This window comes from Dipteris shenzhenensis, chromosome 15 (genome assembly GCF_047967505.1).
Source record: "Dipteris shenzhenensis isolate YYH24624 ecotype China chromosome 15, Dip_SZ_1.0, whole genome shotgun sequence".
In the NCBI taxonomy this organism is placed as follows: Eukaryota; Viridiplantae; Streptophyta; class Polypodiopsida; order Gleicheniales; family Dipteridaceae; genus Dipteris; species Dipteris shenzhenensis.
Genome location: NC_141610.1, coordinates 49,549,888 through 49,577,492, shown reverse-complemented (window position 1 = coordinate 49,577,492; position 27,605 = coordinate 49,549,888). Strand labels below are relative to the sequence as shown.

The 27,605-nt window shown below is 42.6% G+C and overlaps 1 protein-coding gene across 2 annotated transcripts in view; it reads right to left on the bottom strand.

Moving 5' to 3' along the window:
• LOC147893931 (protein CHROMATIN REMODELING 5-like) overlaps positions 1-27,605 on the bottom strand; it is a 91,173-nt gene that overhangs the window by 22,805 nt on the left and 40,763 nt on the right. For both annotated transcript variants that reach the window (XM_087386480.1, XM_087386479.1), the window contains exons 23-29: positions 24,808-24,993; positions 23,994-24,074; positions 22,964-23,206; positions 15,706-15,861; positions 15,410-15,587; positions 15,116-15,297; positions 14,075-14,476 (exon numbers count right to left, since the gene is read on the bottom strand). In XM_087386480.1, coding sequence (XP_087242606.1) covers positions 14,075-14,476; positions 15,116-15,297; positions 15,410-15,587; positions 15,706-15,861; positions 22,964-23,206; positions 23,994-24,074; positions 24,808-24,993 — 1,428 coding nt within the window. The remainder of the gene's footprint in view (positions 1-14,074; positions 14,477-15,115; positions 15,298-15,409; positions 15,588-15,705; positions 15,862-22,963; positions 23,207-23,993; positions 24,075-24,807; positions 24,994-27,605) is intronic.

Sequence of the window (27,605 nt, the reverse complement as noted above, 5' to 3'; positions counted from 1 at the left end):
GTACGCCTAAGCCGTACTATTTTCGTACACCTGCGTCGCACTTTTCCATAGACCTACGCCATATAGTTTCGTACTTCGTACAGCAAGTCCCATGGGCCGTACAGTGTCCGTAACCTTGTACGGAATCCATACTGACAATTCCGTACTGTTGATTCTGTACAAGGTGAAAGCATCCGTCCTTTTTTGACAAGGTCCATTTGCAGATTCATTTGTGCATTGAGCCATTGTCTGGCATTTCCATGTAGCAGGTGAAAATTTGAGACTGTTTACAGGAGACTTGAAATTTGAGCGACATTTGCTCAATTTCACCCCAGAGTTTGGGGCTTGGTGGTTTTGCTTGCAATTTTTGCAGAGAAATTGAGGCTTTTGCAAGCAGAGTGCAAATTTTGCAACATTTGGGGCTTTCAGACTATTTGCCCTCTTTTGTATGCAATTTCTCACAAGAAATTAAAGCTTTTGCATTTGGGTTGCAATTTTGCAGTTGAAAGGTGGTTTGCAAGCAGTTTTGGACTCAGAGTGAGTCAATTTGCAGACTTTTGCCATTTTTTGCAGACTTTATTTGCAGATTTTTGGGCAATTAGCAGAGCATTGTGGTGCATTTCGAGCCTTTGATAGACTGTGACAGTATTTATCACTGTGGGCAGATTTTCTTTGGCAAATTTTACTTTATGCATTTTGCATCCCAGGAAGGGATTTTACTTGCTCAGTTTGCTGTATTTTTAAGTTTATCTGGCAAAAATGGCTTAGAATAACCCCAATGAGGTGTTTGGAGTCCTCACACAGGAGGATAAGTTGGATGGCACCAACTACTCCTTATGGTTCGCAACATCTTGGTTGGAAGACATCTTTGGGATTATGTCAATGGAGATGAAGCAAGGCCAGATTCTGTGGCTACACCTGTCACTCCTACAGCTGGAGACAAGGGTAGAGGTCAAAATGCAGCACAAGTAATTGGAGCTGCTGCTCTAGTGGCTCCCATAGCAGAGCAGAAAAGATGGGATTCTAGGGATGCACAAGCTCTATCAGTGATTTCTCTCTCTATCAAGAGGTTCATTATTCCTCACATTCGGTCATGCAAGACCTCAAAGGCAGCTTGGGAGATATTAAAGAGTATGTTTGCAGCAAGAAATGATGCCAAAGTTTCCTTCCTGAAGAGAGAGAGCTTTCTCATGCGCATATGGATGAGGGGGATTCCATGACTACTCGCCTCACAAAGCTTCGGGATTTGAGGGAGCAATTGCTGAATATTGAAGAAATTATTCCGGATTCAGAGATGATTACCACCACTCTGAATTCTCTTCTTGAGTCTTATCTTGGTTTCCACACCTTGCTGAATTTGTCATTGAGGGTGGGTAGCAATCCTCTATCTTTTCACGAGTTGGTAGGACTTCTATTGCAGGAAGAGCAGACACGAAGAAATATGGCAACACGGGCTGACGAGCATGCCATGCTTTCTAAGTTTAAGCCCAAGGAAAAAGGGATGCCAACGCAACATGGCAATCAGCCCGCACATCAGCATAAAGCTGATTTAGGATAGCCTTCTTATAAGGCTAAGGGTGATGTAGATAAACCTAAAAAGAAGGGCATTTGTCACTACTGCAAGAAGCCAAGTCATTATATTAGTGAATATAAGAAGCACATAGCTAAAGAAAAGAAAAGGGACTCATGTATGGTTGTGTCAGATGCATCAGCTCCTCATGCACATGATGGGAGAGATGTTACAGCCAACTTTGTGAAAGAGCACTATGCCTTTTTGTCTTGCATTTCAGATGTTTCAGTGGGTAGTTCAAATACTATAGCCACTATTGAGGATGATCCTTATGCTTTCTTGACTTGCAGTTATGATTCTTCAAATGATGCATGCTCTCTCAGTGTCAATGAGACACTGAATACTTGGTATTTTGATAGTGCTAGCGTTTTTGCATCTCTGCATCCTCCACCTACTAAAAAGAAGTGAGTTGTGCAAATAATTCTTCTTATTAAGTGTGTGGAGTGGGGAACATTATTCTCACATCCACTAAGGGCACAGATTTCAGAATTTTAGATGTTCTCTATGTGCCAGGTATAAAGAAGAATTTGCTTTCAGTGTCCTCTCTCAATAGAGGAGGATTTCAGGTTGTATTCGATGATGCTAAGTGTGCAGTCAAAGACAAAGAGAATGACTATGCTTTGATGTTGTCTAGCACTTTGTATCGAGGTCTTTTTCAGCTTGATATATATGAGAAAAGATCCTATTTTGCCCTTTCAGTGAGCACTCCCATTGCTGCGATGCAGAATGCGAAGTTATGGCATGCTAGGTATGGGCACATGAGCTATGGCAGCTTAATGACACTTCAGAAGCATGCTATGGTTGATGCATTGCCTCCTTTGGAATCACCTCCTCCTCATGCATGTGAAGTTGCATCCTTGGCAAAATGCACAGATTTCCTTTCAAGAAGCATGGTGCAGTGAGAGCTACACGAAAATTACAGCTCATTCACAATGATGTCTGCGGTCCCATGAGGACACCTACTTTTGGTGGCTATCTCTATTATGTAACATTCATAGATGACTATGCCAATTATACTTGAGTCTATGATCTGAAAAAAAAAATCAAATGTGTTTATGCATTTCAAACAGTTTGTGGCTATGATTGAGAATGACACAAGACTCAAGGTGCAGATACTTTGCACAGATAGAGGGGGGGAGTATATGTCTCATGAGTTTGAGGCATTTTTGAAGGAGAAAGGCATCACGCATCAGCGTACAATGAGGCTTACACCTCAACAAAATGGTAAAGCTGAGCGCAAGAATCGCACTCTTATGGAGGTGGATAGATGCATGCTTACCAGTAAAAAGTTGCCTCACAGGTTTTGGCTCGAAGGCCTCATGTGTGCAAACTATGTTTTGAATCGGGCTCCCACAAAGGCTTTGAAGACAATCACTCCCTATGAGGCATGGCATGGGAGAAAGCCTTCAGTGGATCACTTCAAAGTTTTTGGTTGTGTTGCATATGCCCACGTGCCTGTGGAGTTTCGACATAAGTTGTCAAATAAGGCACTTAATGCAATTTTGTTGGGTACAATGCACAAAGAAAAGACTATCATCTCTACAATCCTGCTTCTCGCAAGATTTTTGTGAGTACAGATGTTATATTATCAGAAAATTCAGCACATACACATGCTGAATTTACTATTCCAGCTTCTTCAAATGATGTTTTTGAAGGGATGCTTCCTATAGCATTTGGTACCCCACCTGAGGCTCATGCTGAAAATCAGAATTTACAGCAACCTCCTCCTCATCCACATGCCCCGATTCAGCCACCGGCTGATTTTGTACCTCTAGAGGCTGTGGATGAAATTGTCAAGCAAGATATTCAAAAGATACACGCAGCCAAAACAGTCCCGAATTCGTTGCTACAGACTCTCAAAGAGAGTGAGCTTGAGGCCCCATTACCTGGCAGAACTCGTAGTGCAGTAAGGCACACAGGGAGGACACTTCCAGTTGAGACAGCTTATGCAAGGACTCTTCTTGTTGACGAAGAACCTGACTCTTTTGAGAAGCAAAGGATAATGTGCATTGGATGCATGCCATGCACAATGAATTGCAGTCCATTGAGAAAAATCAGACTTGGGATGTTGTGGATTTGCCACCATGTAAGCATGCCATTGGTACCAAGTGGGTTTTCAAGGTGAAAAGGAAGCCAGATGGGTCCATTGACAGGTACAAGGCAAGGCTGGTTGCCAAAGGCTATGTACAGAAGAAGGGCATAGATTATGAGGAGACTTTTGCTCCTACATCCCGGATGACCACCATACGGTCAGTTATTGCTGCAAATTTTGCTTGGAATGTCCATCAGTTGGACATAAAAACAGCTTTCCTTAATGGGGACCTGCAGGAAGAGGTTTATGTCAAACAACCTCCTGGATTTGAACTTTCTGGCAATGCACTTCTGGTTTGCAAGCTTAACAAAGCTTTATATGGGCTGTAACAAGCCTCACGTGCATGGTATGCCAAGATTGTGTTGGGTGTTGAAAGCAATGGAAGCACAATGGAGAAAAACGAGATGCTATAATAGATTGCTGCAAAACTGAAGTGTGGAGGCTCAAGGGAGAGCCAACATAACAAAACCCTAGGGCTAACTGCCCTAACTGGACTAAGTGTCCTAACTGACCAAGATGGTATATAAACTAACTGTACCAATAGTCCTAACTGACTATAACTAGGCCTAGAAGGTAAACCTCAATGTGCTTTGTGCAAGCATGGAAAACTGGATTCCGTGTCACAGCCAAAGCACTCTGACTATCAGTGAAGATGATGCTAGGAGCAGTTTGACATGCACAAAGATCTGCCAAGTAGCTTCCAAATCCAAACACACTCCACTGTAGCTGTAAAAGCCGCTCTGTACTCAGCTTCACAGCTAGAAGTAGCAACTGTACTCTGCTTCTCGCTGAACCAAGAAACACATGAAGTACCAAGCATAAAACAGTTGCCACTATGTGACACGAGTGTCAGAACAACCGACCCAATCACTATCACTGAACCCATGCATGACAAGTGAAGTATCAGCCCCATAAAGAAGGCCTAAATGCTGAGTGCCTTAAAGGTATCTGAAAACACGCTTCACAGCATGCCAATGGTGCATAGATGGGCTGTGCATATATCTGCTCAACTGTGAGACAGCATACTATAGATCAGGTCTCATACGGCATAGGTAAATCAAACAACCAACTGCCTACTGATAGAGAATGACATCACATGTACCGCTGCCATCCTCAAAAGAGAAGTGAAAACCAGTTTCTAATGGTGTGGATACTGGCTTGCAATCCTCAAACTGAAAATGCCACAAAAGCTGTCCAATGTACTTGGATTGTGACATTAAAAAGCCCCCCTCACTGCTAGCAATTAAATGCCCAGATAGTAGTGCAGAAGACCAAGATCAGACATAGCAAATGTCTCCTGCAAATCAACTTTGAAATCTGCAATTTGTTGAGTGTGTGTCCCAATTACAAGCATGTCATCCACATAAAGGACTAAAATCAGCAAATCTATCCCACGCTTGCGGATGTAAAGGGTATCCTCTGTAGGGCTATTTTGAAAGCCAAGTGTGAGCAAATGAGAATAAATTCTCGAATACCAAGCCCGAGGTACCTGCTTCAATCCATAGAGGGCCTTTTTCAAGCGACATACCTTGCTTTCAAAACCTTCAACCTCAAAGCCAGGAGGTTGCAAACACCCATGAAGGAAACCCGTCTTAATATCAAGCTGATGTATCTGCCAATGAAAGTGGGCAGCAAAGGCAATAACAATGCGAATGGTAGTGATCCTGGAAGCGGGAGCAAAAGTCTTCTCAAAGTCAATGCCATGCTGCTGAGCATAGCCCTTAGCAACAAGACGGGCTTTGTAACGGTCCACTGAACCATTAGCTTTCCGTTTGATCTTGTAAACCCACTTAGTTCCAATGGCATTCTTGCCATAAGGCAAATCACACAACTCCCAAGTGTCATTCCGATGGATAGAATCCAATTCAGCTTGCATGGCCTTCATCCAACAATCATTCTAAGGCATCTTGATGACATAATGGCTCTTCATTTAAAAAAGTGGAAGCACTACTTATATGGTGCAAAATTTGAGATCATCTTTGATCACGAGAGCATTAAGTGGATTTGTAATCAGCCAGAGCTTAAAGGTAGAAAAACTAGATGGGCTGAGTTAATGCAAGAGTTTGATATACAATTGACATATAGGAAAGGGAAGTTCAATGTGGTAGCATACTCTCTTAGCCAAATGAAAATTGTTAATGAATTGAGTTTTACTCAATTTCAAAATGATTTCCTAGAGTCCTTATAGGGGAAATGTGAGCTTGATCCTCACTTCTCTGAAATATGGAAAGCAATTAAAAATAGGGATCCAACTAATCGAGAGGCTTTCACTGAGGAGTCGCATGGGAATAGCGACACACCACAGGTTGGTGATAAAGGACTCAAGTGGAAAAAATATACTATTGAAGATGGCTACCTACTCTACAAGGGTAGAGTATGTGTCCCGGATAATAATGACATTAGGCACCAAATCCTTTTTAAATGTCATGATAGTCCAAGACACTCGGGAATTCAAAAGACATATGTGCTTCTAAAAAGACAATTCTTTTGGCCTGAAATAGGTAAGGACGTCCAAGATTATGTATTGAAGTGCCAAAAATGCCAGGTCAATAAGGTTGAGCACCTTAAGGTAAGAGGTCTCCTACACCCATTGGAGATTCCATCTGGAAAATGGGAAAGCATCTCCATGGATTTTATTGTGGGATTACCTAGGACACAAAGGGGGCACAACTTTGTGTGGGTAATTGTGCTATAGCAACCAAAGCATAAGCAACAAAACTATCATGCTCTTTCCAGACAGCTACTCTCGTACGGGCTGGCAGAGGAGTGTCTTGTTTACTGTCTTTTAATGTGTCAAGGAGCCAAGGGGTTCCTTTTTAGGCTCCTGAATTTCTGCTCTTTCCTGGTCAAGAGCCCGGTGCAAATGATCCTGATCAATGATAGGCATAGCAGGCTGAATTTCGGCATGCACATGGGGCTGTAAATGATCAACAGATGAAGGAGGGACTACCTCAGATGGAACATCATTCCGAGCATTGGATGGAAACAAAGGCATCAAGCTGTCAAATATGTCTGGGGCATCAACAACCGGCTGTTTTTGACAGTCCAACAAAGGCATAGTGGAAGATTCATCAAACACATCCTGACTGACAAAAACACTTGCCCGTGCGGGGCTGATATAGCTTATAGCCCCTACTCTCTGAACTATACCCAAGAAAAATGCATTTAACAACTTTATCATCCAACTTAGTGCGTCTCTGTAAAGGCACATGAGCATAAGCTAAGCATCCAAAAGTCCTCAGGTAGGAAATGCGAGGCTTACGACCCATCCAAGCCTCATAAGGTGTGATAGTCTGCAATGCCTTTGTAGGACACCTATTCAAGATGTAATTTGCACACATGACCGCATCCAACCACAACTTATTAGGCAAATGTTTGCCTTTCAACATGCATCTGGCCATTTCCATCATCGATCTATTCTTCCGCTCAGCCACGGGATTCTGTTAAGGAGTATAAGGCACCGTGCATCGTTAATTAATGCCACGGGAAGCCAAAAAAACAGCTAACTCCTTCCACATGTATTCACCCCCCTATCTGTCTTAATGTGAGCAATGTGCAGCCCACTCTCATTCTCAGCCAAGGCAATAAAGTGCTTGAAGCATGAAGAAACATCAAACTTGGATTTCAATGCGAAAATCCAAGTGTACCTGGTGAAATCATCAATAAAAGTAACAAAATAGTGAAACCCCCCAAGAGCTGCAACCCTCATGGGTCCACAAACATCACTATGAACCAGATAAAGCTTACGTGAAGCACCAACTCTCCCATCCTTGGGAAACGCAGCACGGTGCATCTTACCAAGTAAGCATGGTTCACAAACATGTTTGGTAGGCATATGCATTTTGGGAAGATCCACAACCATATCTTTCTTATATACTCACCAGGGCTCCAAAATTTAGGTGTCCAAACCTCTCATGCCACAAATGGGTATTTGCCATGGTAGAATCAATAGCAAAGGCATGTGCATAGGCAAGTGCAGCATCATCATCTGAACATCTGTCATAAGCATTAAGTCTATAAGGACCGCTAGACAATGTGCCAATCAAAACCACGGTAGAGGCATGTGTAACATCATACACTGCACACCTCACACCATCAAAAATAACCTAAAAGCCACATGTAGCAATGGCTGAAATAGAAATGAGGTTCTTACGAATGCCTGGAACATAAAGCACATGCGCTAGGGTGACAATACCACCAGAGACAGAAGTAAGAGCAACTTGCCCAACACCTTTCACGGTATATGATGCATTTCGACACATGTGACACTGCCCCCCTTAGATGTAAGCTCCAATGAGCTGAATACCTTCCTGCATGAAGTGATGTGCTTGCTAGCACCACTATCAAAGAACTAGGCATCACGAACATCTGAAACTGCCATACAAGCATCATGAACATCAAGATTATACTGACATGTAACCAAGAAAGCCCAATGGTGGTCTTGTGCGAAATTAGCGGAATCATGTTGATCTTCTGCACTAGAAGAACCAAATACTGCAAGACTAGACTCTTTCTTTTTCTTTTCAGATGCTATGCGCTTCCTGCATTCAGAAATATCATACCCAAGTTTCCTGCAATAGTTACATCTCTTCTTGTTTTTGTGATCCCCTGAAGAAGAGGCACCATGTGAATGATCAGCATGGGAATGAGAGGGCTTTCTAGCTGAAACCTTGCCTTTACCTTTGTATTTATAATGGGCAGCAAATACTTGATCACTAGCCATAGTAGCATTGCCATTCACACGGCTTTGCTCCTCCTGAAGAAGAAGAGCAACAAGCTAGTCAAATGAGAAATGAGTGGCATCACTCCCTGCAACCAACCTCAATGTAGTAGCAAAGCCTTGATATGAATCAGGCAACCCGTCAAGGGTATTAGAAACCAATTGAGAATCAGGCATAATCTCATCAATGTTGGCCAACTGCTCTTTCAAATTCTTCACATTAGTGAGATAGGCATCCATGTTACCACCCTCATCAAGCTTTAGATCTTTCAACTACCTGCGGAGATAGGCAACCCTCGCCTCATTCCGCACCTGATACAAAGATGCAAGCTGATCCCATGCTTGCTTAGCTGTCTTGCAAGACTGAATATGAGGGATAATAACCCGTTTCTTTGAAAGAGCAATCAAGGTATGTACTTTGACATCACGACCATCCAACTGAATTTGCTCATGTTAAGGAGGCAAAACACCTGGAGCAGGGGGTGCAGGAGTCCTGGTTGTAGCAGTAGAACCATCACCTGAAGACCCATCATCTGAAGAAGCAGAGGCTGCAAGTGTACCACCAGTAACAGTGCGTGAAGGCCTGGCCTCAGAACCTCAAACAATATGCCATAGATTCTTGGCAACCAAAACATGTCCCATCATGTATGACCACATGGGGTAATTGGTTCCATCAAGCTTGTCATCGGCCCCAATCAACCCAAACAAATCATCTTTGCCACCAGACATGGTACTGAAATACAAGGCAAATGCACCAACTGGCAAAGCAAATGAGAGAAAGGCAACCTCTCAGAGTCAAGTGCCAAAAAACTGCCCAAGCTTCAAAGCTTATGTCTGCAAAAGACTCTGCTATCCCAAGGTGTACCTATTGCAAGAAAAATCCCCAAAGGCAACACGAGGCCTTCCAAGGCAACACGAGGCCTTTCCAAAATGCAAATGAAGCAAAAATTGGAAAAAGCCAATGCAACAACGGCTTACCTAATGATGAACAGCAATGACAAGCTCTGAAAGCGAGCAAATGAGGACTAGAAATGAGAATTACAGCAAAAGAAGTGCGCCCACGAGGAGGAGAGCACGTAGAAATGGAGAGAAAGAGATCCAATGGAGAGAAGCTCACAGCCCGAGGCAAAGGGATGCCAAATGAGGAGGGAAGGGCTCAAAGAGAAGTCTCTGGATCAACTCAGCAGCTCCAAATGGCTACAAACGACAACACGCAGCTCGAGGCAGTTCCAAAATGCTAACGCACAGCTAGAGGCAGCTCCGAAATGCTGGAAAATATGAGAAATGATTGGCGCGCACCCCGAGGCAGCCTGTACTGCAATGAATGTACTGACATTCTGACAAACCGGACAGAAGTATGGAATTTTCTTACAATAAAATTTCTAACAAATGTACGGATTTCCGTACAATTTCTGACACGTGTACGTATTTTTTTTAGTGGTTCGGAATTCGGTACAGATGCTGTAAATGCTCACGTATGGTCATTTTGTGCTGCAACAGGCTGGAAAATGCACCGAAAAATAGTTCCCTTCGCAATAGATGCTCCAAAGTGCGGTCTTCTCGCGACAAAATGAGGTTTTTCGTGACATAAGTACTTGGAAAGGTCTCAAACAACCAGCAAGACCAGCAAGAATGAGAGCTCCACAGGCTGCCAAACAGCTTGGGAAAGCTATCAATCGCTGAGGGAATGGATTCCCGACCTGCTCTGATACCACTGTTGGGTGTTGGAAGCAATGGAAGCTCAAAAATAGAAGCACAATGGAGAAAAACGAGATGCTATAATAGATTTCTGCAAAACTGAAGTGTGGAGGCTCAAGGGAGAGCCAACATAACAAAACCCTAGGGCTAACTCCCCTAACTGGACTAAGTGTCCTAACTAACCTAGATGGTACATAAACTAACTATACCAAGAAGTGCGCCCACGAGAAGGAGAGCACGTAGAAATGGAGAGAAAGAGATCCAATGGAGAGAAGCTCGCAGCCCGAGGCAAAGGGATGCCAAATGAGGAGGAAAGGGCTCAAAGAGAAGTCTCCGAATCAATTCAACAGCTCCAAATGGCTCCAAACGCCGGCACGCAGCTCGAGGCAGCTCCGAAATGCTGACACACAGCTCGCGACAGCTCTAAAATGCTGAAAAATCTGAGAAATTACTGGCGCACACCCCGAGGCAGCCCGTACTGCAGTGAATGTACTGAAATTCTGAAAACCGGACAGAAGTACGAAATTTTCTGACAGATGTATGGATTTTCATACAATTTTTGACAGATGTACGGATTTCCGTACAATTTCTGGTGCACGGTACAATTTCTCACGCGTGTACGGATTTCCGTACAATTTCTGACGCATATACAGGTTTTTTTTTAACAAGTTCGGAATTTCGTACAGATGCTGGAAATGCTCGCATGTGGTTTTTTGCTGCAGCAAGCTGGAAAATGCACCGAAAACCAGTTCCCTTCGCAAGAGTGCTCCAAAGTGCGGTCTTCTTGCGACAAAATGAGGTTTTTCGCGACAAAAGTCCTTGGAAAGGTCTCAGACACTCGTGGGAGTGTGAAAACCAGCAAGACCAACAAGAATGAGAGCTCCAGAGGCTGCCAAACTGCTTGGGAAAACTGTCAATGGCTGAGGGAATGGATTCCCGACCTGCTCTGATACCACTGTTGGGTGTTGGAAGCGATGGAAGCTCAAAAACGGAAGCACAATGGAGAAAAACGAGATGCTATAATAGATTGCTGCAAAACTGAAGTGTGGAGGCTCAAGGGAGAGCCAACATAACAAAACCCTAGGGCTAACTCCCCTAACTGGACAAAGTGTCCTTACTCACCTAGATGGTACATAAACTAACTGTACCAATAGTCCTAATTGACTATAACTAGGCCTACAAGGCTCATACCAAGGTATAATTGGCATCTATGAATAGCCCATGAGATAGCCTACAGATTGATGCATTCCTAGCAAGTAAGGGGTTACATAATAGTCCCACGGAAAGCACCCTCTACATCAAGAAGGATGGGGGGGGATATTTTGGTCATCATTCTTTATGTAGATGACATGCTGCTCACAAGGTCAAATGAGAAGATAATTGTAGATTTTAAAGCTGAGTTGAAAGCTGAATTTGACATTGACAGATATGGGCATGTTAAATTTTTATTTGGAGATCCAGTTTATACAAGACAAGCGTGGCATCGTTATGTCTCAATCCAAGTATGTGCAGAAGCTCTTGGATAGGCTCAACATGCATGATTGCCACTCCCATGGAGCTGGGGATGAAGCTTACTATGTATGATGCAAGTGAATCAGTGGATCACACTTTACAACCAAGCTATTGGATGCCTCATTTATTTGTGCAATACCAGGCCCGATATTCAGTATGCAGTATCTCAGGTGAGCAGATATATGTACAGCCCAAAGACAATACATTGGCAGGCTGTAAAACGCATCTTCCGTTATTTGCAAGGCACAGTGTCTTATGGCTTAATGTTTCCCAAGGGGGGTGACTTGCGGTCAGATTGGGCTGGAGACTATGATACTAGGCAGTCCACTAGTGGTAATTGTTTCTTTTTCGGCAAAGCTTGCATTTCTTGACTAAGCAAGAAGCGATCTACAACGGCTACTTCCTCATGTGAAGCTGAGTACAGGGCCGCTTTCACAGCGACAATTGAATGTGTTTGGCTGCAACGTTTGTTCGCTGATCTTCATCTCTTATTAGAGGGTCCTTTTTCAATTCTCACTGATAGTCAGAGTGCTATAGCAATGGCAAAGAATCATGTGTTTCATGCTCGCACAAAGCACATTGAGGTTCATTATCATTATGTCAAAGAGAAGTTGCATGCAAGGGCCCCTCATCTCTCTTTTGAACTACACTTCATCTCAGTCCACATTTGAGTAGACTTACGTTCAGCTCACTCTCTTGCTCACTCTTGCTCTCTTTGTTCTCACACTCCTTTCGTCCTTTGAGGCTACATCAGATTACAGTGCCTGCATTATATAGAATCCTTTTGCCTCGGCCTTGCGTTTCAGATAAGGCTAATTCGATTTGGTGAATGCACCGGCCACCTAAGTGGTGGAGAAACAGACTAAAGTTATATTGTTGGTATAAGAGGTCATCATATAATGGGTGATTTCCACACACACACACACTATTGGTTTAAAATATTTTTGGGCATATAAAGTTCCTCTTCGGCAACAGGACTTTTTTTGGAGAGTTCTGGGGGTTTTTCCATTTGGCCAACTATTGACACATAGACACATTGCTCCTGCTGTATGTCGCAAATGTTTGGCTTCTCTGAAGACTGTGCCTCATTTGTTTTGGTTTTTCTCGTCCTCCCGTGAGTTCTTGGATTTTCTTCGACCGCAGTTGAGAACGAGATTCTGAACTCCTGCTTTTGGAAAATTCTTCTGGCTCTTTGGTTTTCATCCGCGCACTCACGAGTCTTTGTTTGGGTTCGTTATTGGGCACTTTGAACTTTGTGGATAAACAGGAATTGTAAAGTCTTTGGTGATCCAACATTTTCTTTATTTGCTTTCTTCAAGCGTTCTCTGCATCAATCTTTTTTTGACTGCTTGCAGACTCGCTACATCGATCATGATGTATATTTAGCATATATAGAGATTTTCAGCTGATGTAATCCTCGCTTTGAGGTGGCTTTTCTTGTAATATAAACAATCATGGCTTTCACTATAATAAAAAATGTGTGTGTGTGTGTGTGTGTGTGTGTGTGTGTGTGTAATCATGACTTTGTCCTATAGAAAGGCCTATGGAACATTCCCTAGCGCTCACACACACACACACACACACACACACACCTGTCCTCGTGCACACATGTCATCCCCCCAAACCCCTAGTTACCAAAGAATGGGAATGTTCTGGAAACATCTGATGCCGAAACAAGAACGTCTCGGGTTGGGAGAATATGGACCCGGAATGGGAACACCACATCATACAACAAGCCATCAAATCACATGGAAATATACCATACTCTGGGCAAAAAAAATGTTTTTGCACATCTCTACACTTTCCAGAATATGAAAAGGGACGAGAGAAGGGGGCTGAGAGAGAGAAAAAAAAGAGAGAAATTTTATTAGAGTCTTCGGAAGACCGATGGGTCTATGAGGCTGAAAGAAGATACAAATCACAGTAAGGGTGGAGCTACTGAAACGAGCATCATCACCCGTGCTGAATCCTAAGTCTGATCATACATAATCAAATACATCTGGATGTAACAATGAAAAGAAAAGGACTGGAGCGAAGCGGAATCCTCTGTATGTCATGTCCCCCTGGCTGGTGCATAGCCGGTGATGGGACGCTGGTGCCCATCAAGGGGTGCTGTGTGTCTCGGTCTCCTGGACGAAGCTTGATGCAAGACCAGAGCCACCGTGAGCTAGAAAGGGCTGAGAGGAGGGTACAGCTGAGAAAAAATTCAAACAAGAGTAGGCAACAACAAACAGTGCCTAACAGCACCGTTTTGGCATTTTCTCCCAAAGCCTGCGGGTGACGGCAGACAGCAAAGCCCAGATTGCTGCCAGCATTCCTTAGAGGTGAATGTTGTTACCTCGTAAGTATGCACTCCAGTCCCACCTACAGGTGCAGTGCATGCAGACAGACAAACAGAGAGACAGACAGAGAGGACAGAACACACACACACACACACACAGAGCATGCGATGTTGCCAATCTATCTCATGGTTTGCAGCAGACTGAATTTCAAATGCACTGACCTCATCTTTGGGTAGATCCGAACTAGTCCTCTGAAGCTTTTCTAGTCGTTTCAGTGTATGCATTTGATCTTGCATATTTGTCTCACACCACTCTCGCCACCGCTCTTCTCTAGCCTCTTGGTCTATCTTCTCTTTATAGCGGGGCTCTTCTGTATCTGATATTTCACCCTCCTCTTTTGTAGAAGCCTCTGTTTTTTGGCGCTTGGCTGGTTGATCCCGGTTGGAAACCTGAGTAGATATACTTTTCTTGAATTTTTGACGACTTGGCTTTGCACGCCTTTCTGCTAAATCCAAACGTGAAGACTTTGCATTCTCCTCTCGTTCATGCTTATGTGCAGATCTGTCTTTTAGAGGCCTTGCCACAACAACTGATCTACTTGTTACTTTTTCTGATCCCAGTTCCTGCAATTTTAGAATAGAACATTAGTCCTCAGCAAAATGTATGTGCCACAACAAGGGATTAAAAGCCTTGCCAAATATTAGATTCCCCATCTTGACAAGAAAACAAACCATTGAAGCAGGAAACACGAAGGGAAAATACAGAAGGGCAAGGAGAGTGCATGTGCAGGGGTGCATTTTTTTGTGGGTGGGTGGTGGTAGCAGTGGCAGTGGTTGGGGAGGATGTTGCAATCTGGTTTCCATGCAAGCAGCTTTCATAGATTCTTATTATATCAATCATCAGGATTGATATATTCAATGATTCCCACATGGAACACACCACATCATCACATGTCATTTTATAAAATCATGAGCTCTTCCAGGCTTCATGAGTTCAACTGTCAGCAATCAGCAATCTAGCATACCTCATACTTTCGTATCGGACTAACTTAAGCAGCCATAAAAGTTTCAGCAAGTAAAAATTCAAGGTGAACTACAAAGAACCCCACCCTTTCAGCATGATGTGCAGCACCTATGTCGCCACATATTTATGGGAATTGCAGACTCTAGACACCTAAACAGATGCTCAGATCGAAACCCACAGTCAACAATGGTAACCAGTCAGCACAGATTGAATCAGTTTTGAATGGGGGAAATATATACTTTACGCAATAATGCATTCACTCGAGCGTCCAAATTTGGGGCTCTTGGTAAATATGTTTCACCAGCAGGAACACCAGCCGGAGCTATCTTGTGGGAAAGCCCAAGCCTAGCATCATTTCTAATCTTCTCCCAGCTTCCATATCCATGATAATATACACCAAGCAGAATCCTTGAATCGTCAACTGTAAAGAACAGAACACTGTTTAAACAAAACCAGAAGCTTGAAGCAGAATACTTGGAATAGAGACAACTATGACTATTTAAACACAGATCAAAGAATGCAAAAAAAAGCACCTTGCGTCCACCCACACAATTTCGACCATGATGGATTTTTGGGATGTGTCTTCAATCTAAAGTGAGCAACAGCATCTGGGTATCTGTTTACACGCTTGGACAAAAAGGTAAGTTCCTTGATCCTTTCGAGGGTCTCTTGTGCCTTTACACCTACGCCAAAAAAATCTAAGATGGCCCCCTGAGAGTCAAAATTCCAAACACGAAAAGTCAGGTACAATAAACCTCAACTAAAGATGATCAGGGTATTTGACGAAATATAAGCATGATGCAAGAGGTAGAGCTACTAGTAGCACAACCTTGCCATCAGGACTTGAGTTCTTGATAGCGTCCTCACAACCTTTTACAAGATCCTCCCAAAGTTGTACTTGTGCACGTGCATTAGAACCTTCAAGAATTCCTCCCACCTCTGTAGTTATCATCTCAATCCGGCTTTTGTCACCAAATTTTTTTACCTGTGAGTTAAGCTCCATCAGTGCTTCCCTTTGATATCAACATTTGAAATTAGGGTGTCACAAATCCCATTATGACCTAGCAGTCCTGGTAATAGGAAGCTATGCCCTATTTAGGAAATTTACTCTAGAGTCTGCCAGCACACTAATTTCAAACTAGAAGATCAATTTGAGCATCAGCAGGAAAACTCTATCGTAATATTTTACCAAACTTGACTTGCTGCCACCCTAAGTTCAGATGCCTTTAATGAGACAGGCATTTCCTGTTTACAAATAAATTCAGATGCTTTTAACAAGACAGGCATTTCCTGTTCTGCTTCATCTTCTCCAGTCAGAAAAAAAGAGTTACCATAGGCTGTCCTATTGCCTTTCCGAGAAGTTTATATAGCATAAGCCACGCATCGTCAATGATCATCTTCACACTACATAGGTTCTTACAGAAAGTTAGTCAAGCATTGAATCTTGCATCAAAAAAGCACCTTGACAGGAGAGGCATTTCACCAGACAGAAGATCACAACGTGAATAAGGATGATGTATCCCCTCCTCTTCCTCTCCCAACAGGAAGGTCATGTAACATAGCCTGACTGAGGAGCAGATACCTGATGTGATAATTATGGGAACCTACGTCTTCACTTGGCCAGCTGTCTATGGATCTTACACATGGGCACCGCCATGCATATGTGTTTGCACCATATCACAGTAGGTGCTCGTGCCATGTGATGACAAGTGCTAGTGATCACAAAAGGAAAATAGCATGAGAGGAAAACCAAAGTACTGGGGTCTAATGATGAGTCCATCCTCCCGATACTCTCAAGAAATGATCGCGGTAGGACTGGATCTTGGTGGGGAACCTCTGGTCCCCTCTCCAAGTCCGAGATATATAGAGAGGAGATCTAACCGTATGGCATAGTTGATCTCATCACCAGGAAGCGACTTGGGTGGTGTGTCCATGATGTACTGGGAGGCAACCGGTCCATCTGCATACATAGCCGACAAACTATGTGGAGACACTTACATACCACGTATCAACCATGCTCTCTGCTAGTTGTATGGAAGACTCTAGTGTCAACCTCGGTAGTCTCATGTGAAGACTTTGTGGAGGTAAGTCACTGTTTGGAAGATGGCATCGACTTGGAGAGGTGTCGAGGCGAACTATTCATGTACTATCTGATGTGGGACTGATGGGCCTACTCTACTGGAACCCATAATCACATGTAGCCACTCAAATCTCTTCCACTCAGTTGCCGAGAGATCACTCCCCTAGAAAGGTGCCTCACGAGGGTGTCGAAAAGCTAACCCTTCGTCACAAAAAAGTGAGCCTAAAAGCACTTCCTATCTAGTCAAGCCATAGTTCAAACTTCAAAGAAACATTTCAATACTCAGAAACGTGAAACGATTCAAAACATTTCAAAAAAGTAGGGAGAGTTTCGAAAATTCAGTGTGGATTTTTGGGTATGCCCTACATACGTAATAGTATCCTAAAACTATGCAAAACAGGCTGAAAAGTCAAAAAATGACTTCTACAATGCCTATAATGCCCAATGTATTTGGAAGTAGACTCTTAGGATGTTACTAGATAGTAGTTAAGACATCTAAAGTATGTGAGCTTTGGACTTACAAAATCAGTAATATAGAGATAAGAATCTTTCAATTTCACTGGTAATGAAATGTTTGGAACGTTTCATTTCCAATGAAACATGGTTCATTGTGTGGACATCAAACTTCCTTTGGATATGCTCATAGTTGCTGCAATAGAGTAATGTGTGAGGTTCGTTCTCCACCCTTATTCTTGAATATATAGCTGTACATCCTCTCTTATCCATGGGCGTTCTAGGTTGATTCACAACAAATCTAAAAGATGAAGCACATGCAATACAAAAGTAGTATGGACATTGAGCAATGAATACTGACCCATCAAGTACAAAAAATATTCAACGCCCAACTTCTCATTTGAAACTCAAATACAACAGTTTGGATAAGAGCGATTAGATGCATCATGACTCTAGTGGGGGCATTTCATCCTTTAGAAGAGTAAAGTGCACAAGACTTCACATGACAAGCCTAGACTCTTCGGATGTTACTAGATAGTAGTTAAGACATCTAAAGTATGTCAGCTTTAAACTTACAAAATCAGTAATATAGAGATAAGAATCTTTCAATTTCACTCGTAATGAAATGTTTGGAACGTTTCATTTCCAATGAAACATGGTTCATTGTGTGGACATCAAACTTCCTTTGGATGTGCTCATAGTTGCTGCAATAGAGTAATGTGTGAGGTTCGTTCTCCACCCTTATTCTTGAATATATAGCTGTACATCCTCTCTTATCCATGGGCGTTCTAGGTTGATTCACAACAAATCTAAAAGATGAAGCACATGCAATACAAAAGTAGTATGGACATTGAGCAATGAATACTGACCCATCAAGTACAAAAAATATCCAACGCCCAACTTCTCATTTGAAACTCAAATACAACAGTTTGGATAAGAGCGATTAGATGCATCATGACTCTAGTGGGGGCATTTCATCCTTTAGAAGAGTAAAGTGCACAAGACTTCACATGACAAGCCTAGGCTAGGAAGCTTAAGACAAACGTAGACGATATAGACTAGACAAGACTTGAGACTCAACCTTTTAGATCTACCACATTATAATCTCCATTCTTCTATAATTGTTTTTAAAAAGTGCCTAAGCTCCTGCCATTTAGATGTTTTGGTTGTGCAAAAATCAAATCATCTTAGAAAAGTCAGTTCATCATGCCAATCAAATACTTTGTGATACACTAGTTGAGCACTATAAATAGCGAGTGTGCATTTATTGATTCTTTTGTTTCCATACTCTAGGACTCTCTGTGTAGAAGCAGCCCACTTGCTTGGTTGTCAGAGTGTTGTGTGCTTGTAATCTATGTCATTTGTTTCTAGATATGTGCTTTTGCGGTATTAGCGGACATGCAAAATTCACCTTGTCAAGTTTTGGTCCATGTTGTGGCTTGTTGGTATTGCGATAGATTCTATCTTAAGTGGTGCGTTGCCCTATCAGATAGATTGTCTAAGCATTTTTTGGGTCGGATGCTCATTTGGGAGAGCCTAAAATGAAATAGTTAGTCTTCACAATCAAGTGTAGCTTGAATGAAGCGATTGTGGAATACTTTTTTATTAGTCTTCTTCTTTAATGCTAGCCTTTCTCATGCCTGAGTCTATCGTTCTTCTGCGGAGTGCCAACAGAAAGTCGGTACAAAGACCTTTGTATAAATAGATGCTCAAGTATTCCTGGGTGTGTAGATTCGTATGTGTGAGAGCATATGCTTATACTATGGTCTACGCCCACTTTTTGGCAATAATGACGTGAGTGGAGATATCATAGTAGCTAGTCCCCGCTATGCGTAATGGAGTTTATGGTTTTCAAATCTTATGAGTGACTATCATGAGATTGAAATTGCAATATGTGTTTTTTTTTAGAGGATGAGTTTGGGCATGTTCCTGAATTCGTCTAGATATATGTCATTTGTTTGCCATATCTTGTATATTTCAGAAGACCAAAACAGCAAATGCAATAAAATCCAATACATTGAGCTAACAGTAAAAGTGAGAGACTAACTACTTGCCATTGGGTAAAGTGAAAACCAAAGTACAAAGTACAACACGGTTGAGGCTTAGGCTCATGTGCTGAAGTGTGACATCACTTTCTAACATCATCATATAAATAAAAATTCTGAACTGTAATTCAGATGTATGCAACTGATTTGCGTTTGGATGCATCCCTTTATGTAAATTGAGGATCAAAGAAAGCAGAGCTTTCGACAAGGGGGTCCTTGATGTAGTGCTATTGGCATGTGGCCTAACTAGCTCAGTTATCCTTGGCTATGGCGATTGCTATCTCCTATATCTATTAGTAAACTCCTTCTCGTGACACTCTTATGGGCTCTAGGTGCTACCAATGTTGGAGATGCATGCCTGTAAACACTTCTAGTCACACTACCAATGTTGGAGATGCATGCATGTAAACCCTTCTAGTCATACTAGTGGTGATGACGGTGGAGATATCAGCCGCGCGTGTATGTGAGGGTGTTTGCGTGCGTGCTTGCGTGTACGTATACATATACTTATATGTATGTATGTATGAGACCTGAAAATGGTATGCGCTTTGGTCAATGAGGTAATATGTATGTGTAGATGCACTCATTTGTATTGGTCCATGAAATCTACTGAGTGTTCTATGTTGTGTTGTCCTTTGAAACAAGGAAGGAATACACATGGCAGTGATGAAGCCATAATTTATCCCCTTAATAAGGAGATAGAAGGTAATAAGTATCCCTTTAATTTATTGGTCAGCAGCTGTCATGGTAGTGGCTGCATCATCTTTTCGTTTTTAGCAAGCAATATTTGCTTATATGCTTGGTCAATGTGCTGCTTGTAGTAGCTGAAACTTGTACATTATTGAGTGTTGAAATCATGTGCTAGCTTCTAGACGAGATGACGAATCAAACCTCAAGAAATGGCTGTGTGCAACCATACTGCTGAAGAAGAACCTCAAAAGAAGAGACTACACCATTTGCACATTGATTTGGAAGAACAATATGCACCACTACAGAAAAGAGGAAAGGGTCCGTTTGTAAATGCTGAGCGAAAAAAAAACATGAGAAGAGCAAGCTCCCATCATATCGACTTATGGTGCAACGGACAGACTTCCCCAAAATGCCCATTGAGACATTCGAGCCTCTTGATGTAGCTACTCATCTACATCTTTCTAAATTTCATTTTAATTCAGAGGTGGCGTTCAGGCTATTATCAGCAAGCTATGCTTGTGCATTTCTTGGACTTAATCAGCACTTACATCGCCTGGGTCATGAAGACTAGAAAATAACTTTTCAAGTGACCCAACAGCATCGCACACCACTCGTAATCCTAGACACTAGCAATCTCTAGGGTTGTTCACACATCATTTGGCATATGTTGTTGCTGTTGTAATGCTATTTTTGAGACCATAGGTTGAAGTCATCTTCGAGTGGACGTTAACACAATCATCATCGTCAACCCCCCCCCTTCTCTCTCTCTCTCTCTCTCTCTCTCTCTCTCTCTCTCTCTCTCTCTCTCGGGATGGGACTACCCTCATGAGTATGAGGGCGACCTTGAAAGGAACCTGGATTTATTTGGATGACGACCTCACTCTCCTGCAGCAAGAGCACTGGACGGAAGGAATAGTGCATGTAATGGAAGAACACTGGAGGGAAGGAATAGTGCATGTAATGGCAGCAAGGGAAGCAGGGAAATGGGCTGCTATACGGATGGCACGAGACAAAGTAGGAAGGAAGAGAAGGAGTTATGACAGTGTCGGACCCATGGGATCTCCCTCCCTCCCTCCCTCCCTCTCTCTCAGTACTGTTAGCATAGACTAGTACTCAGTAGTACTCAGCAAGGGTCCTAGCGTACCCTTTGCTTCAGCCCACTGAGGCTTGTATGACTTCGCTTTTCTGTGCACTTTGTCCCATAGGCCCACGAGGTCTCCCGTGGACGTTCGGAAGGCCTTCGACACTGTCCCATGCTCCTGTATGATCAGAAGGTGACTTGCAGCCTCCTACCCTCTACAATCTTTTGAATTTGAATCCCAAGCAAATTGGCAAATGTTGGTAAAATCAGGAAGCTTAAAAAGGATTCATTGGAAGTTTTGAAGCTAGTGAAACAAGTGCTATCGATGTGGTTTCCTCACTTTTCGTTGTTTTCAGTTTCCTAGTTTGTACCGTAGGTGGGTCTCCAAAGGCCCCCCCTCCCCTCCCTCCGGCCAAACAGGTGGTGGACATTGAGGCAAAAAACAAAATTAATAAAGTAGATATTTATGCTGAAGTAAAGAGCAGAAAGCCATAGTACAGAATAAGAGGATCCTACGCATTGGGCAGCTGCATTAATGACAAGCAGGGGTACACAAAAGATGAAAAAATCACATGCCTTCAAGAAGGAGATAGGAAATACCACAAGTTGAATGGGATGAAAATGATATCAGTTGTATCATTCAAAAGGGAACACAAGTGCAGGTTTTGTTTCAGAGAAAAGGGCATGAAGAGTTAAGATTCTCAGAAAAACAAATACGCTGAAGGGTACAAGGGTATGGATATCTAAGGAGCTCACTCCGACACAGCTCAAACAAAGGAATATTGAGCTCACTGCGTGAAGGATGCACTTTAAAGCGGGAAAATGTGCAGGATGAACAAGCATTAATCAGGGAATTCGAATCTAAACTCAAAGAGACATAGTCTTACACTCATGTACTGAAGGCCACTTTTATTATAGGACTAGAACATAGATGTGTGTTATAATAATCTGGAGCTGAGATGCCACGTGCATTCCTCGACTCTCTAACACTCATAGATGTAGTAGTTACTATCTTTTGTTGTGTTATTTTCCTCGTAGCCCATGAGGCCTCTCTCTCTCTCTCTCTCTCTCTCTCTCTCTCTCTCTCTCTTACACACACACAAAGGCAACAGCAGTGCTGCATTCTCTGATCCTTTATATACAAGTAAAGAGGCAGCCACGTACTCTCGGCTAAATCCTGCAGATGTGATATCAGCCGAGGGCGCACCTCAAGTTCATATACCTAGATGAGTCCAAGAACATGCCCAAACTCATCCTCTAAAACACAACATATTGCAGTTTCAATCTCATGATAGTCACTCATAAGGTTGAAAACCATAAACTCCATCACGCATAGCAAGGACTAGCTACTATGGCATCCCCACTGACATCATCAGCGCCCAACCGTGGGTGTAGACCATAGTATAAACATATGCTCTCACACATACAAATCCACACACCCACACATACTTGAGCATCCCATTATACAAAGTCTTCCTACTGAGTTTCTGTCGGCACTCCGGAGTGATTTGTATTGGTTCTCATTGTTCTGAGTGATAGGACAAACAGCTAGATTCCCCATCTGGCATTTCATGCATTGTCTCACAAATTTTGATGGTGCTACTAAGCCTTTGTGTGGGCTATGATAAAGGAAGAGGAACAAGGAGGGGGTGTGCAGGTAACGGTTCAAACATACAGGCAAAAAAAGAGGCAATGAAAACTTACAAAACATGAAAGCATTTATGCAATGAGAACTTACAGCTCTAACGAATGCATTTGCATCCTTCTTTGAAAGGCTAACACCTTGCCATTCCGACACACGGGCATTTGCCCCCTCTAGCTTAGGAGCAGGTACAGGAATTCCTTCTGACGCTTTAGCGGAGCGTTTTGCCACACGTTCTTTCCCATCTCCAACTCCCTTTCTCCTCTTGGAAGGTCTTTCTGAATGACGACCTTCTGCATAACTCTTAAGGTTCCTTGCTGCACGAGGTGCAAGAGATTCCTGCTAGTCCAGAATATCAGATGTGTCAAAAGTTCTCTTACTACTGATGCTTACGATCATCACAACATGAAACCACAATATATAATCAGTACCTTCTTCACTGGACAGTAGAAGGAACATGCACACAAAATCACCACCAAGATAAGCAAGAACGAAAGAATACCATCTCATTCAAAATGGCACAGAAATCATACATGAAGGAGGTATTCCTCCAATCAAGGTCCACATTTGAATCCGTAACTTGATCTAAAACAACAGGCATGAAGCCCACATGTACATTATCTTGCTCAGAAAATAGCATGGCACTGTAACAAAGAGAATTCCTATGGCCTAAGACATGAATACATCATAGTTCTGTTAACACAGAACTCAAAGAAGACATCACATTGAATCCAGGGTAGTGCTTTTCCAATCAAAGTTCTCTCCCAACAGCACAATCACAAGATTAAACACATCATATACATTTGAGATGCTAGACATGTGATGATCATGAGTCTTTTGTGCATGACTGCAATCCATTATTCTTTATGAGTGATGAACCAATTCATTCTCACTACCTACCTCACTAGAAATATGCAAATTCACACTTACCACTGGCAAAACTTGCCATATGGTCATCATCAGTTGCTCCACCCTCAATGATGGGTTCAACGAGAGGGGGCCGGGCATTGTGCACAAGGCATTAAAGATTAAGGGAAAGGAAAGATGGTGACAGCCTGCCATAAAAATGACAAGGACAAATTTTCATCTACCTTAATATTATTCTGCTACAGTGAAATTCACTTACGTCTGCTGGTGAAATTGCCTCAGGTTGAATTAGACGACTCCAAAATGTCGCATCGTCTTCTGTATTGCTGAAATTGGCAACCTACATACATGCAAGCAGTCCAAGTTATCACATAATTTCAGATTAGTTTTCAAGGTACTAACAGAACTTCTCATTCATACTTTGTCAAAGAAACAAAATCAAGATGGCATAAGATCTCTCGTCACTCAGCATTTCTGGAATTGCTCAAGGCATGGATTGACCCTGCCTAGGTTTGACCAGTCAGTCCCTTTTGTACGGCCATTTCAAACTAACTCTTTTATTTTAGACAAAAATGTACTTTCGGTATTTAAGACAAAGGAATGTCAACCCAAATTATGTTTTGCTTCAGCAGCATAGGCAGAAACTTATACAACAGACCAGTTGTTTTTCCATGCCTGCACCTACTCACACCAACCGCTCATTCATAAAAAGATACGTATTTAAAGAGAGAATGAAAATAGATATCTCTTCGCCATGTTGCAAACGATTAAACCGCCATACATATCATAAGAGCAATCTCCAGAGCAAAGTAGGCACAAACGTTCAGAACTAATCATAGTACAACTAAGCACGAGCATGTTTTTCTGAGATGCTAACGGTCTATGACAAGTATTATATATCTTTTCCCAAGCACAACTTCTTTAATAAAATATAAGTCCTTTCCAATTAGGTTAATAAAACATTCCCTGCCAATCCAAAACCCTTATGTACAAAATCTATTCTGCTTCCATACAAACAGAAAGCTACATATGCATTGTTCTGACCAAGTATATCAAAAACGTAAAAAGCATACCTTGAAAGCACTGAGCAATTCTTTTGCTTCTTCCTCTTCATCACCACCTTTGGACTCCACTTTCTCAGCTCTTGCAAGAATCTCATCAATGTCCATGTTCTCTAATTTGCTCTTTGCCTCCTCCTCATTCTTTTCATTTTTAAATAGTTCTTCCGCACCGAAACGCAAAATTGCGGCAAGCTCATTCTGTACAGATAAAATATGACAAAAATGCCCATTATTTTCTTGGACCAGAAAAACATAAAGATTCAAAGAAATGCTGTGTTTATGCATGTGAGAAGCTCCGGGAAGGTCAAGCCAACCTCAACAGGTCTACTCTGAGGCATTTTTTAGTTTCCTTGTTAAAGTGAGAATGCCTAAATTGATTTAGTATTGCAGACCAATGGAAATTGACAGACAGAGAGAGACTGCACACCAAGTACTATAAATTCCTGGTCCCAATCAAAAGGCATCTCCTAATTATTTTACTTATTTGAAAGCTCCATGCTATGTTGCAAGCATATCTTTTCATTTTGGATTGCAGCTTTGGGTATGCATAGGATCATCAAAAGTAAAATCAAAAATAACAACTGGGAGCTTCAGAGCCCACTTTCGCCAGGTCTTTCCTTTCGTACTCTTTCTGGAACTCATGTGGTCTTGACTTGTTTGTTGCTTTGGTGTCATCCCCCCCCCTCCCCACACACACACATTTTTTTTGTCAAATCCATGTACACACCCACACAAACACACACTTTTTTTTTGGGTGAAATCCACACACTCACACGTGTGTGTGTGTGTGTGTGTGTGTGTGTGTGTGTGTGTGTGTCTCTCTCTCTCTCTCTCTCTCTCTCTCTCGGAAACTGTCCACATGGCTGTTCGTCTTCGGATAGTGCAGTCCATCATTATGGCATATGTTCAGTTTCACTTGCCTTTAATTCCGTGGTCTTTTACAAATATTGAGAAATTCATTTCGAGGGCTATGGAATGTGTTTGGCACACCAAAACTGATCCGGCTTCTTAAGTACAATTATGTTTGTTTGCCGAAAATGCATGGGGGTTTAAATATTCTGAACATTCACATTCACGGAATAGCTCGCAAGGGGCATCTTGACAAACCTCTTCCTTGGTGGAAGGTTTGTCTTGCACGTATTTGGAACAGTAAGCTCCCTCTCAATCAGAGACTTTTCTTATGGCGCTGTTTGGTGGGAGCACTTCCAGTTGGCTCTTATCTGAGGGAGACAGTTCCGCATTTGCTTTGGACTTGCCCGGTTGCTCATGCTTTTCTTTCTAGATTGGGGACTTAACTTCGTGCTCACTTTCCTAGCATCTCTTTCAGCTGGCAGTTCTGGTTGTTTGGGAGATATGCCTCTACGTCAGACTATGTTCAGTTCTTCAGTTGGTGTAGTTATTGGGCACTGTGGCCTTTATATCATGCACATAATACTTACATGCATGATGCATGGACACTCTTGTGGATATTTATCACTTCTTCCACCGCTGCATCGCTCTCTCAGGATGTGCATTTCGAGGTTGGTCTTCCTTCCGACCAGCTGGATGTGTTCTTTCACTGTTTTTATTTTGGTTGTATTACCTGCTCCTTACTGGAGTACTTTTTGCTGTCCTTTTGATCTTATTCTACTTTGAGTAGTAGCTGTTTCTCTTTGAGACAGCTATGAATGTACTTACTTTTTAATGACAGTTTTAAGAGAGAGAAGAAGAAGAAGAAGAAGAATATATTATCGTCCTCTGAAGACCAAAACCGGCCTATGGGACCTGAGCAATACAATATCACAAGTACACAGAGAGAGAGAGAGAGAGTGTGTGTGTGTGTGTGCGCGCGCGCGTGTGGATGGCTTTTAAATCAACGCAGAAATGTAATCATAAAACAGCGAGGGGTGAAGGAGAGACGGAGCTAACACCCATCTCCACACTATCTTCATTTCCTCCTCCCCAAAAACCAGTCACTCCCCTTGTACGATTCCCCCGTTCCTTCTCTTTCCTCCAGCCTTCCTCCTCTCTCTAGGACACTCCCCTGCCACTTATTCACTCATCGCTTCTTTTTCCTATTTACACCAGATCTTAACTCTCCAACCACTTAACCACCCCCCCCCCCAACCCCTTCCCCTTTCCTCCCATGGGAAGATACCCACCAAACACACTTCTAATTACGGTCCACGGAGGTGTGGGTCTAAGGGAGCCCCCCACCCCCCCCCCCGCGCGGCCCACAACAAAACAGGAAGGGCCTCCCGCACCAGTGTCACAAAAACCCACTTAAGACCCCATATGGCCATGGAAATCCCCCCCCCAAGCAGCTGTGCAAACTTGAAAGGCTTCTCTTTTTGTGCCCTCGGATCTATGTAAAAGCCTGTATGTTGAACAGCCTCCTCCTTTTAAAGCGGCTTTTCTGCATATATTTCTTGAGCACAATCCATTCAAAAACCAGAATCCTTTGTAATTCTGCCTGAACATAGCCACTTTCATGCTTGGTTGCATCATCCAAGTAAATCCTTCAAGAAACCCATCATCCAAAAGAAATTCAAAATCACCGTGTGTAGCCTCCTTTTGCGCTCAAGAACCAGGTACACCATGAGTTGATATGCCTCCCCTACTATCTACAAGTGTTTCTTCCTTTATTCTAGAGGTCGCATCCAATGCATGCACCATATCAAGAGACGCCTTCAATTTGTTCTCATAATATACAAGGAAGCCCTCATAAGAACATGCTCTATCCTCCATCTCTGCAACTGAGGAGTGAAATGGTGAAGCAGAGCCTAGAGAGACCATAACCATCTGCAAGACTTTATATTTTACAATTTACT